Raw genomic sequence first — 14117 nt, 5'->3', positions numbered from 1 at the left:
TTACGGACTAAGAGCCTATATAGTTGGACGTTTTGAGAGCTTAAAAACTCATTTTTAAAACCAAAAACTCTGTTTTGCAACAAAAACTCTACACAGTTTTTAAAAAAACCGCTTGTTTTAAACCCAAAACACCGTTTTGCAATGCCCACTTAAATTAGATATTTTTAAAAGTCTTGACCTAAGCCTCTACTTTTATACCTTATTAATAAACTATTCACTTGCCAAAAAATAATAATATAATTCTACAATTAGCGTACCCAATAGACTTATTTCGTGGATATTTGTTTCTGAATATTATCACTATAAAATAAAGTTACATTTTTTATGGGAAAATAAAATTTCATTTGTTTTTGTTATAAAATATTTTCAATTGTTTATTTCGTTATAAAATCTTTATTTATTTAGATGAAGGGAAGAAATAAAACCTTGGTTCAACTCTGAAATAAAACGCATAGTTTGTTTGTACTGTCCAAATTAACCCCGACCCATTTGGAGCCCCGAGACTGGGCATCATAGGATTGGTCATTCATTGCTAAGCAGAACAAAATCCTGGCCACTGGCCAGTGTTCGATTCTCAGCCTCAGCTGTCACAGTGGGAGAAGATATATAATAAAGTTAAAAAAAAAAAATTATATATATTTTTAAAAGTAGGTAAGAGAAAAAAAAAACATTTATTTATTCTTGATTTTTATAATTTTCAATTTCTTTCTGCCAAATCTTTAAAGCTTTTCTTCGCCTGGGTTTTGTGCTGTGCTAATCATCAGGGTTCTAGCTAGGTCTCAGGTATAGCTATCGTCTGTAAGTTGTTTCTTTTTTTGGGCTTTCGGGTTTTGTACGTTGTGTTTGATAAAATGTCTATGAGAAACTGGTAGGAGTTTTTGTTTTGTTTCTTTGAGGTATATGCTTGTTCATGCATGTTATGGTGTATGTCTATGTGTATGCACAACCTGAGCTATAAGCTGCCAATGGGATTTGATGGTGGGTATTGGGTATTTTTGATATATGATAAATTTTTGTTTTTGATAAATAATAACATAGTTATCTTGATATATGATAGAGTTGATTGGTGTTTATTGTGGACATTTGTTTTGAAACTTAAAGAATTTAGTAACATAGGTTTTTTTGATAGTGTGTGGTTGAGGCCTTTGTTTATTCCATTAGGTAAATTAAACTAGTTGACGTTGGTGGTGCCATGATAATGATATATGCAATAATGCAAGTGTTTTAAGTAGTGTGCTAATATGTTTACATTGGGTTTGTATTTTTTTTTTTTTTGGGTACATTTTGAGTAAGGGAGGGGAGATTGGAACCCTGGATGTATATGTTGGAAACACCAAGAGGTGCCATTTGACCTATCATTGACCCCATTGGGTTTATATTAATTGCACAAGGAATATTGAGGGATCAGAAAGGATCCATTTTGTCAGTGGAAGTGAAAATGAATTTCTCCGGAAAAGTTCTCATATGAGATTTTTCTTGTTGAATGATCTTTCGCAAAATATTTGGAAAGATGTAGGAAAGCAGTTTTTACCTAAAACTTTTCTTTTGGCAGAATTTTGTTTTCAGTTTCTGCTGTCAAAAAGGTTTCAAATCTGTGCTTATGATCGTCGATCTTTAGTTAAGGCATATTTGATGCTAAACACTTGTCTCTTCATGTCCATGAATGAAATGCCGACTTTAATTTTAGTCTTTTATGGAAATAAAACTAAAATGTGAATTCCAAGGTCTTCTCCAGTATGCGCGTTTACTAGTGGCTTTTATGTTTGATAGGTCTCTCATTCAAGCTGCATTGTTAAGTTAATAGTAATGAGACGGCAAGGGCAGTATGCCGATTCAGGTGTCAATGCATATGCTGGTGGTCAGATGCATCATATGTCCAGTCAGAGGATGGAAAACAAGCCTGTTCATTTCCAAGGGCGACTAGAGGCCTTCACTCCTGAGAGGGAGCATCCATATGGGAACTCGAAAGCGGAGGGACAATGGAGATGGGAAAGGGATGATTCCAAAATGTCAAATTCAATGGCATCTCATATGTTTAATGAAGGCAAGTGGTAATTGTTTTCTGTGTGTGTGTGAGCGCATTCCCATATATAATAATAAGGCTCCCTATGGGATATATGAAAATTTTGCTTATTTATGTGTTTACCGTGAAGAGGACAGGAGTAAAAGTTTTTAATTACATTGAGATAAACTGTTAAATCTGATTTTTTTTTGGTTGATCTTTATAGTCTTAGAGATCTGGGTTTTATCTTATTTAAGTCCTTGCCTAAGGCCAATGTATAACTTATTGCCTTTGAATTTTCTGTTTTAACGGTTTATGTCAAGTTTTTTCTACCAAGAAGGGCAAATTGTGATGTTGACCCAATAAGCTTATAACATTTTTTACTTCATTGAGTAGTTTAAATACAGATGAAAGAGTACAAATATATTTACATAAAAGGGAAAAGAATATATTTACATGTGCATCTCATACACACCTATGTTGCTATAGAGGACCTGAAACCATTTGATTCTATCTTTAAAATATGGATACAATTTTTTTCCCTTATTGGTAAGTTACACTCGCACCAGTGGGTTTTAAATCCAGTAACTCACCACCCACTCTTGTGAGAGGAGGAGGTGTCATTTGTGCTAAAGCTCGTTGACTTCAGAATATTGATGCCTTGCCAATGAGCTCTAGCTCAAATGGCATCTCCTTCCCTTAAAAGTTCAACGTGGTGGGTGAGGTCATGGGTGCAAGACCCATGGGATGCCTATGCAACTTATCAATAAATAAAAAGATGCACTTGTATGAAAGTTTATCCTATCAATCTTCATGTATGCGTTCCTTATCTATATTGTATTCTTTGAGAGTAGGGAAATAAAAGTCTGTTGGATACTTGTTTAAGGAGGTGAATCATGGTGTTTAAATTATAAATATAGCTGATTTATGCCAATGAGCTATAGCTTGACCAACACTTCCTTCTCCCATAATAATAGGATGAAGGGTGAGGTCGTGGGTTCAATACCAATTGGGTGTGTGTGTAACTTACCAATAAAACAAAGAAAGAAAAAAAAAAAAATCTGATTTCTGTTCAATTGATGTCTCTAATAAACTTCATACTCTTTCACTCTTGCAATCAATGTCACCTTGCATCTTAGTTTTTTCATGCAGTCTTTGAGTAGAGTCTTAACTCTTAAGAGTTCTGATGCAAATGTGAAGCTGTTGTGGTCTTGTCTCCTTCCCCCTGTTGGCCTCTTCATAGCCATTTTCTTGTCTACCACATTACAGATTTACAGATGCTTTCCATGCATTTTAGTTCCATAGATTTTTTTTTTGATAAGTAGTTCCATAGATGTTGAATCTAAATTAGACAATAATCCTTGCCCTTGTAGGACATTTAGATATGACTGTCACCAGCGGAAAATGGGAAGATGTTGGTATGATGTGGTTTGATTAGGCAACAATAGGATACCATTTTGCAAGGATTTTATTACTAGTTTATATGCTGATCCATAAAACAAAGTGTCCAATATCATATTTAGATAAAGGAGAAAAGAGAGGGTTTTTTTTTTTTTTTTTTGGTTGGGGGGGGGGGGGGGTGGGGGAGGAAAAACAACTGGGTTTTCTCTAGTCATTCTTAGATTTTCTTTCTCCAGTTACGGCTGAATTAGGAGGGCTGGGTAAGTGGGTAACTTTGACTTTTTCACCACTCTTAGTAATTCGTGATTGTACAAAGCATTGTTTGCTTCACAAACCCAACATCTCACTTTGTCAAGATTTTGACGTGCCTTTCATTTTCTAAATAAGTTTACTCTTTAGCACTTAGAGACTCATGCTTCTTGTAATGCAGGTCAAGGGGGTGATCCTCCAAGATCCTATTTGCAGGGTCAGAGGCCTGATCCCAAACTGGCTTTGGAGAAACAAAGCAACAATGATCACAGATCTCAAACACGTGAAGAAAATATGGATATTGGATATGAGGGCAATCCTTTACTGCAGACTTTTGAAGTTCTTGAGCAGAAATTCCACAATGACATTATGAAACTAGCCAAGGAACAGAATGATGCTGAGGATTCCGAAAATGCTAGACATAAAGAGGTCAGTACATATTTCAAAGTGCATTTTCTTTTTACCTATTGTGGTTGACTTATTCATGCATTTTGGGTAAAATTCACTTATGGACTTTATAGTTTGGTGTTAGTTTCGATTTCTTTGCAGCAGTTGTGATTTTTTACAATAAAATCATTTAATTATTTAGAAGGGAGGTTATAGATTAGCCTTTGTGGTTAACCCATATTTCAATTTACCTTGAATTCTCGGAAATGTTACTAAATCTCCCTGAGGTTTGTACTAAATTGTAATCATGGGGTTTTAGTCAAACATAACAAATTTTACCCGTGGTTAAGCCATATTTCTTAATAACATAGCACATGACTTAGTCAGTACAAAGAAGAATTTTATTTCTATATTTTTAAAACTGGACATATGACTTCATGTAGACTATAGATGATGTGTACACAGCAAGAGAGAGAGGAAGGGAGATGGGTTTTTTTAGGGAGCTCAAGTCCGCTCTTCTCTGTGAAACTGTATGGGCTTACCTCAGCTGTAAATTGTAGTTGTCAGTTTAAGATGCAAAACTGATTTGCTAGGTAATGGATGCAGTTCAATTAATAAGATGTCGTTTCAGTGAAGCCACAATCCAATCCTGTATTAAACATTGACTAATATCCTATTGTTTTTTAAAGAAGAATGTCCCTTTAAATTTAGTTTAAAATCATTTTGGGCTGTTTTTTAGGGTTGATATTCTTTCAACTTCAAGGGCCTAGACAAAGTCAAGCAATGGGGTTGCAGCCACTCAATCTTATCTCAAACATTAGGTGATTTGAGATGGATGTACCATCCCTACTCCCACCTGAATTAGAGAATAGTGCAGAGCAGTTCGGCAAAGGGTCCTATTCTCATTCCTCCATTGGAACGTGATGTTGGAATTAGTTGCTTTCCAAAGTGAAGGAAACATGTTGTCAAAACAGCCTAGTAAATTGTCATAGGCACACCTACATCAAAATTGTTCAGTTGTCCTCCTATAATAGATTAAATTGCATCATGAGGGATGTGAGTAAAAGTAGGAATTTCAGTATCTTAAAATGTTCTTTGGGCACAGGAGTTAGCATAAAAGTCACAAATCCACATCACTTTTTCTTATTAATATTCAGAGTACAATAGGTCTTGCACTTTTAAAATATAGTTTAAGTTCACCTATGAATGGCTAAGGCTTTCATCATCACCAGCTACATTGTTTTAGTCATGGAAAAGAAACAAATTGTTTTTTTTTTTTTTTTTTTTTTAATTTCTTATTAACTAGCAATATAGCGGTGCAATCACGGGTTGATTAAAGGACACTAAGTAATTTCTATATTTCTAATAAAGCTTTCTTTAATATTATCAAATTGAATAATAAAATAATTTTAAAAAAGAAAAAGAAAAAGAATATCTTAAGTCACATAATGTAAATATATAAGACTAAGTATTTACCAAAACAAAAAAAAAAAAAAAAGTTTATATTTGATGATTACTATGATTTATTTTAAATTATGAAACTTCTTTGATTTCTTGAAACATCCGTTAATAAAGTTTTAATTGGAGTAGTTGATATAGGATAAATTATGGGGTCATGGAATTTGTTTATTCATGCATGTGGTGGGTGTAAGGTTAGGAGCATTTATGGACCTAGGATTTAGAGTTGAAGAAAGGGTCACAACTCAAAATTGATTAGAGATTGATAAGACGGGGAAAAGGGAAAGAATAATATATATTGAAGCAAACAAGTTCCAGGACAATGAATGTTAGGAATCAAAGGGTGGTTTTATGAGTTATTTGATGGCTATTTGGAGGAGAAAGAATGAGGGCTTTTTGGGTTTTGTAGGTAAGAGGAAGGGCTTGATTTGGGTTATAAGGATGAAGAAAAGGGAGAAATTTATGGTGTTCAGTGGCTTCAGCCAATGGGTTCTAACTCCACTGACACTTCCTTCTTTCATTAGAATGGATGGAGGGTAAGATTGTGGGTTCAAAACTCATTGAGGTCTAGTTATATGTGTTCGATGGTTAAAATAGCTTTTAATTTGGGTTTTTATTTAACTAACAAGTTATGGTCAATTCTGTATTAAGGGGCAAAAGTGTAATTTCTGCAACCACTGTGAATTAAAATGTATTTTGGTTGTTTATTTGAGTCTAAAATTTTCTAGGAGATAATTTTTTTTTTTTGATAAATATTTTCTAGGAGATAAGTATATTAGGTTTTATTTTAAGTTAGTCTTTTATTAGTTATTATTTTATTAGGTTTTTAGTTTATTAATCAAACTTTTTTACTTATATAAAAGATATAAAAATATTAATTTTTTTTTTAGTATTAAGGCACGTTAGCCTTATTATTCATTTTCTTGTTCTTCTTCTCTCTCGTGGTACTCTTCTTGAACACTTTAAATTTCTCTCCTTTCCTTCCTTACAAATCCTCCTAAACATTAACCCACCACAAGCACATGTAGACAAATTCTCTAATTTGTTCTACATCATTCTAGATATTAACTTTTTTCTAATAGGTCTAATTTTGACTAGTAAACTAAGACCTAATAAGGTAATAAAAGACTAACTTAGACTCAAAAGGAAATAAACTTAAGATACTTAATAAAATATAACATTTTAAGTTGTCACCCTAGTTATAAGTTGATATAAAACATATGTCCTAATTTTATGGAATTTGAAAATTTTATTTTTACTTTTTAAACCTTTTTTATTCAATCTTTTATTTTGAGAATATGGTTTTCTTATCTGTGTGTGTGGGGTTGTTAGTTCTTACTTCTTATAAAAAAAAGTATGTGTGGGGTTGTTAGTGGGATTAGATTGAACAGTTTAAAATTTCTTAATTTACCGTTATGAACCTTAATTTGTCTTATTGTTGAATCACTTTCAATTAGGTAATAGGGTCATTTTCAGAAGTATAGAAAAGTGGGAAAATTTGGTAAGTCTTTTGGGAAAATTTGAACACCATCATTGAACAAGTCATCACACATATATATGTACCTGAACTTGGGAAGAGACTCGACCTGGTCTGCATACTGCCTCCTACCAACCAAGATGCTGGCAATCTTTGCAGTAGGTCTTCAAGCAAAGGTTGGAGGACAGGATACTGGACTCAGCTCAAATTTACATAGTCATATGAAATACGCAGTTCTGTTTCATTTCTAGCCAAATTTTTTAAAATTAAAATAAGTGTGCGTTTGGATGCGGATGAAAAATTAAAATTATTTCACTATTCAGCTTATTTTTGCTACTATTCATGGGCCCCACTGCGCTTTTTGGTACTATTTATGGTTCCACTGTACTATTTCAATTAACTTTTACCTTTATCTACAGTACTTTCAGCAATAAATTTTCAGTTTTAGCAAAATAAGCGGTATCTAAACACATCCTAAGCATGTCAACACCACATTCATGGAATAGTTACCTAAATTTTAGTTTGAAACATTGTTTTAGTATTACCAATCTTATACAAGTAAGGTATTCTGTATGTAGAGCGTAAAATGGAGAATTGACAATTTGGCCTCTAGTGACTCCATGTATTTTAAGTTTTGGGGAGTTTGTTATGCCCCTCACTACAAAATTGGGATGTCTATGGCCCATTGACGCAGGACAACCAGAACAAAATTGAAATAGTGGAAAAATAAAAGATATGAACTAGGAGTCAGCACCTAGGCCTTGTTTGGAGTTAGCACTAAGCGGGGAAACCACTAGGAGTCAGCACCTAGGGTAGACTTGGAGTTAGCACCAGACCAAAAGAGACCAAACGGTCATTGTTTTCATTCATTAAAATATCAGTTATCTCCTTAAGGAGTACAATAGGTTGCTTATAAAGGATTACTAAACCCTAGTTCTAATTGGCTAGGAAACCCTAATTGCCTTATTACAAAAATACCCTTGCTTCTAAATTAAAATACTAATAACCCAATAAACTAATAGGACCTAAAACATAAAAATACAATTGACTAGCAAACATAAATAATACTAAATAATAATTTTCTTGCATCTCCCGCATCATTCTCCTCTGGTTGGAGAAAACTTGACCTCGAGTTTTAAAGCATTGAAGGATTAGGATACTAACAAATAACACTTGCTTCAAGTCTGAAATCACCTTAGGGAGCACAAGGAAAAGAAAAACCTTGAATTCCACCACATCAAACTCACTTGGAATAACAAAATCAATGTGTGGAATCAGTATAATCTCTTCTTGAACCTTATGAACCATAGGAAGCACTGTGGTTTTAACCTCTTCGACTTCACCAAGATGTAGATCTTCAAGGATTGTGGAGGGTTGATTAGAAGCACATTCAACAACTTCAACTTTCACATCATGTGCACCCTCTAACATAATATTCTCTTTAGGCACCATCTTTTCACTTTGCTGCTCTTCAATAGATTCATTTCCTTGCATGCTTGTTAAAGCAACACTTGTCGAGGCATGTACGTCTGTGTCAACATTAGGCTTTGGTGTTGCTGGAGGATTCTCCACGACCAAGATATCACCATCAATGTTGTCTTCTATGGGGGTAGCAATAAGTTCATTGTGATCAATTATCCTTGGTTTCCCAATTGAATCGGGTTGAGTCTTCATTTGCTTCATCTTAGCAATCCTGTCTTGAATATCTTTCATAAGCTTTACAGTTAATTCCGCTACTTCCTTGGTAGATAATTCCTTGGTAGATTGTGCAAAAGTGCGCTGAGGACATGAAATAGGATGAGAATGAGAATTCATCGTATTTGCTTCAACTTGAAAAGTATCACACTGAGATTGGGGTAGATACTTAGCTTGATAGTATGGTGACAAATACTCATCACAAAACTTTTCTTTCATATCTTCCCACACACAGATGACAGGTTCATAATTCATATAGCGGAAATATTCAAGATTCTCCCAAAACTTTTATGCTTTACCTATTAACTTCAACTTGGCATACCTAACCTTTTTGTTATCTGCAAAATTTGCTTGCACAAAAAATTGCTCCATCCTATTCATCCAGTTGACAAAATCTTGTGGATAAGTTTCATAACCATCAAAATAAGGTGCTTCTAATATTTCCATGACTCTCTAAAATAGTGCGTCAACAAATAGTTGGGAGTTGGAACAAGAACCTGGGCTGCTGTGATGTTCTCTGGACAGGTCATTGGAATGGGCTTCTAAGACTATTCCCTCAAATAGTTGCTGGAACTGGGCTTGGACTGGTTTGTCACAGGCCTGGACTACTTTTTTTTTTTGGGTGAAATACAATAAAGAGAGAGTTACAACTTAAAACTAAATTTGCTAAGATCAAACATTAAAACACCGAAACTAGAAACTAGAAGCAAAAGATACTAAAGAGAAGGGAAGTGGCGGAGCAGTCACGAGTGGCGCTAGAGTCAACGGCTGAGAGGTGGTATGGGCTCACCGGCGGTCACTGTTGGCAGTGCTCAATGGTGCAGATCGGAGCTCGATGGAACCTGTGAAGCATGAAGCAGCATGGTGGGAGCGGCGTCGACAGCGAGTTGGCGTAGGTGGTTCTCGGCGGCCTGATCCCATTGGTGGCTCTCGTTGACTTTCAAACTCCTCTGTTTCTGGTCTGGGGGCTGATGGGTTTGCGTGGGTCACCTTCTTTTTTTATTTTTTATTTTATTTTTTTTGTACTGGGAAACACAACTGAATGGCAACTTTCTTGGACCAAGTAGAAAAATGACAGAGACAACCCGCTGGTGGAGAAAACATGATGGGGAGGGATTTTTTTTTTTTGGTGGTGAACTTTTTTCTAGTTCTGGATTGACTACGGGATGCTTTAGATAGATCGATGTTTGCTTTGATACCAAAATTGACGCAGGACAACCAGAACAAAATTGAAATAGTGGAAAAATAAAAGATATGAACTAGGAGTCAGCACCTAGGCCTTGCTTGGAGTCAGCACCAAGCGAGGAAACCACTAGGAGTTAGCACCTAGGGTAGATCTGGAGTCAGCACCAGACCAAAAGAGACCAAACGGTCATTGTTTTCATTCATCAAAATATCAGCTATCTGCTCAAGGAGTACAATAGGTTGCTTATAAAGGATTACTAAACCCTAGTTCTAATTGGCTAGGAAACTCTAATTGCCTTATTACAAAAATACCTTTGCTTCTAAATTAAAATACTAATAACCCAATAAACTAATAGGACCTAAAACATAAAAATACAATTGACTAGCAAACATAAATAATACTAAATAATAATTTTCTTGCATCTCCCGCATCTCCCATTGTTGTGAGCTTTGGGCTTATTGAAATAATAGGCGAGTTTTATTTAGTTTATCAGTTTAATAGGGAGAGCCTTGTGGGGGGTGCTGTGGTGATGGAGAGTTGATTTTGCCAAATGCTTTCTTATATGATTTTTGGAGGTGTAAAGGAACAAATCACAGTAGGAAATGTAGCTTGGATTTCACAAATCTTGGATCCTTGGGAGGTGACATCTGAGCCATTGACGAGAGTTTAGAAAGTGGCTGTTGGATGGGAATTAGGAGTTAGTGAGGATCACATGGGGGTGATGTATTGATGTTGATTCATTACTGGGGTGAGCATTGAGCACCCTGTTTGATAGATAGCTTGATAAGAGTGGTAATAGTTATGAGTTGGCTATCCTTTTGCAATCTTTTTTATAGTGCAATCCTATTTGCAATTTTTGGCTAGATTGGCTCTATTTTTATCTCTATGGACTTGTGTACTATTGCGACAATGCCGAAATAGTACACAAGTATTGAAATATTTTGTTCTTGCGGCCAAATTGAAGCGGCCATCATAAAAATATTTATAATATGGGTTATAGTCCTATTAGGAAACAGTATTTATCAAGTTTCCCTCTTTCTTGTCCAACTTCTTAACAGCCCACCATTAAGGAGGCAACGGGTGTAGTGACCCAAAAGGGGGGTTTTGCAATCCATGGAATCTCACATTGTCTAGGGAAGCACATGGGAATATGCTTATAAGGAATGACTTCCCTTAAATGTGTATAGGTCTTTTCCCCCATTGCTGTGTGTTTTGGGAGGAGAACAAAACCATGAGGGGTATGGGCCCCAAGGCGGACAATATCTACATAGTTGGGGGCAAGGTCGTTACAAGGGGTCTTGGTTGCATCCTTGCAGTTGAATTCAGCAAAAATTTTAACATGATGTTCTTGTTACCTAATTTTTCCAATATAGCTTATATCTTGCACAATGGTCTTTCATTTTTCAGAAAATAAACGCAATAAATGCTCAGTATGAGGAACAATTAGCAGCACTTCGAGCTCGGCATGCCAGTCGTAGGGATGAATTCCTACGGAGAGAATCGCAGGGGCGTCAGCATCAGTACCAGCAAGCCATGATGGACCAGTACCCTAACAGTGGCATGGGTTCTGGTGATCCTCATGGTTACAGTGGAGTTGCAACCTCAGCTGCTGCAGGAGAAGCACATAGAGGCTACAATAGTGATAATTTTGATTCCAATAGAGAACGGGCTCGATTTCTTGGGGGTGCCAGGGATCATGGATTTGAGCCAAGAGGTTCATACCCTGGAGGTCGTGTTTATGATACTGGCTCACGCTACTACTAATTGAGTTGCTTAGATCAGAATTGCCTGCTGGTTTCTTGTGTCAGGTGTATGCCGCACTGTTTAGGATGCTTGTTCTAACATGTTACTGGTGTAATCTGTTGCTGTAGCGACTATTTCTTTCTTGTTTCTGTTGCTCTTATTTACGATATCAAGTTCTCTTTGTTTCAATCAATGGTGTATGTCAGCATTGTGAAGCATATCAAAAGTCAATGACTTGTGTGTAGCATTTTCTTGAAATTGAATTGGTTGTTGTATATCTGGCTTGTTGATAAAAGCTATTGATTTGCAAAATAGATAGGTATATAGGTTTACCATCTAGTAGTTGGTAAAATGCTGTTGAAATGTGTAATTCTTTGAAGGCTCCAAAATTTTATATAACGAAAGAGTTGGAGAAATGACATAATAATGAAACTGACTCCTTAAGGGTGTTTTGCATGTCTCTTGTGACAGGTAAGAAATTAGCTTTTAGATGAAAGATGTGACTGAACTCATTTGCTAACACAGAATTTTGACAAGACTATAACAAAGGTATCCTCTCATGTTTGATTTGCTTTATCTACATCTTTGTTAGCTGGTCCAAGTTGTTCACAATCAGAAGTTGGGATGCTGCAATGGGTGATTTTTTTATTTTATTTTTATTATTTTATATAAAAAAACTTCCCTCTTGAATAGTGATTTTTCTTATTGTAACTTAAATTAGTTGCCACATTTATGATTCTTTACTGACATATAGATACTTTTTCACTCCTTTATTTTTTGTGAAAGAAGTACAAATGCTTAAAATTCTTTTGTTCACTGTTTGGTAAGAAACATTCCTCCATCTGCATAGGTCATTTAACTAAAGAGTAATGCAATAGACACAATAATTTTTACAATAATTGAGTTGGTGAGATTTATTTGTTTTTATTTGAGCTCACAATTGGCATCACTTTATTATTCACCATTAAGAACTTGTCATCTTGACAATTATGAAATATTTTGTGAAAAATATTATGAGGGCGTTTGGATTCCCCGTTTTCCTGCGTCCACGTTTTGGTTTTGCGTTTTTTTTTTTTTTTTTTTTTTTTTTTTTTTTTTTTCTTTTGCCCACATATGTTGACTTTGGTGGACAAAAATTACTGTTTTGCACTGTAGCAGTACTGTTTATGTATTGTAGCAACACTGTTCACGCATTAAAAAATATTAAAAATGGGTCCCACGGTACTTTTCACACATTTAAAAATTATTTTGCTACAGTGTTTTCAATTTTCAGTTTCAGCAACAATAAACTCAATCCAAATGGACCCTATATCTTCAGAAGTTATTCATTGAACCAAACAATTATATTGGGAAAAAATAAAACACAAATCACACAACTTACTGCTAGTTGCTTTTGTAAATTTTTTTTTCCTAAGTATTTTCAAAATATTATAATGTGATACTCCAAATCAACAAAAAAAAAAACACTTACAAGTTATTTAATATAATTTTTTTTTTCACATGACTTTTTCAGCTTATGTCATTTTTTTTGTATTTGATTTGTTTTTATTGATGTGGAGTAACATGTGGTGAATAGCATAGGAGTGCCTAATAATTACTCTATTGAAGAGTCAAGAGTCAATACATTAAATGATGTTATCTTAAAACATTATATTTGGTAAAGGGAACAATTAATAAATGACCTAAAGGCATTGATTTAGGAATTAATTTTAGAAATATTTTATGAAAAAATGATAAAGTAATTAATTTTTTTTAAAGATTTTTATATTTCACATGAAAGTGATATTAAAATTTTCTTAAAATAGTTTATTAACAATTGTTTTAATGGCATCCACTAATATGAACTATTTTACTTAAAATGACAAAAAAAAGAAAAAAAAGATAAGAGGGTTTTATTTATCCTACTAGGAGATCATGATCATGTAAGATCTTCTTACGAATGAGTTGATGCCTTCTTGAAATAAAAAAAAAAAAAAAAAAAAATTGGCAAATCCTTGAGTTTAGTCAACTAGGACTAATAGCAGTAGCATCTTTTTAATTTAAGGTTTATTCTTTTTGGTATATTTTTGAATTTAAGGTAATATACGTTTTAACAAATCTTACACACCTTATATATAGAGCTTCAAATGGTAATTAAACCTTGAACGTTACTGAATTAAAACAATTAAAATTTTCAAAAGTGATATAAATAGATATTAGAATCCTTGATCAACTTAGTATTTACTCCAAAAAAAAAAAATTATTCTTTTAGTAAGTTTCCCCAAATAAAATACTATTATTATTTTTAATTTACAATTTACATTCCAACTTGTGCTATAAATTAAAACTTACTAAAAAAGAAGAAAAGCTTCAAGGACAAATTTCCTATCATCAAAAATTGTACCATGTCTCTAACTTTTTCTAAAAAAAAAACATTTTACTATTATCGTGATCATCACCCTTCAAACAAATTAAACTGTACTATTATTGTTAATTTTTTAAAATATTTTTGGTCAAATTATTATTAAATTATTTTTCCA

The 14117-nt window shown here is 34.2% G+C and overlaps 1 protein-coding gene across 3 annotated transcripts; it reads left to right on the top strand.

Moving 5' to 3' along the window:
- Positions 1 to 446: 446 nt before the first annotated feature.
- LOC126724757 (uncharacterized) lies at positions 447 to 11875 on the top strand. Of its 3 annotated transcripts, none has more exons than XM_050429157.1 (4): positions 447 to 651; positions 1771 to 2044; positions 3834 to 4081; positions 11263 to 11875. In XM_050429157.1, the coding sequence occupies exons 2-4, from the start codon at positions 1807 to 1809 to the stop codon at positions 11617 to 11619; spliced, it is 843 nt and encodes a 280-aa protein (XP_050285114.1). In that variant the 5' UTR covers positions 447 to 651; positions 1771 to 1806; the 3' UTR covers positions 11620 to 11875. The 3 variants fall into 3 exon arrangements, with proteins under 3 accessions (XP_050285114.1, XP_050285097.1, XP_050285106.1); XM_050429140.1 differs by having other exon boundaries at positions 636 to 783; XM_050429149.1 differs by lacking the exon at positions 447 to 651 and adding an exon at positions 658 to 798.
- Positions 11876 to 14117: the final 2242 nt, after the last annotated feature.

The sequence above is a fragment of the Quercus robur genome, chromosome 1, assembly GCF_932294415.1.
Source record: "Quercus robur chromosome 1, dhQueRobu3.1, whole genome shotgun sequence".
Taxonomy (NCBI): domain Eukaryota; kingdom Viridiplantae; phylum Streptophyta; class Magnoliopsida; order Fagales; family Fagaceae; genus Quercus; species Quercus robur.
This window is presented reverse-complemented; position numbering and strand designations above follow the sequence as displayed.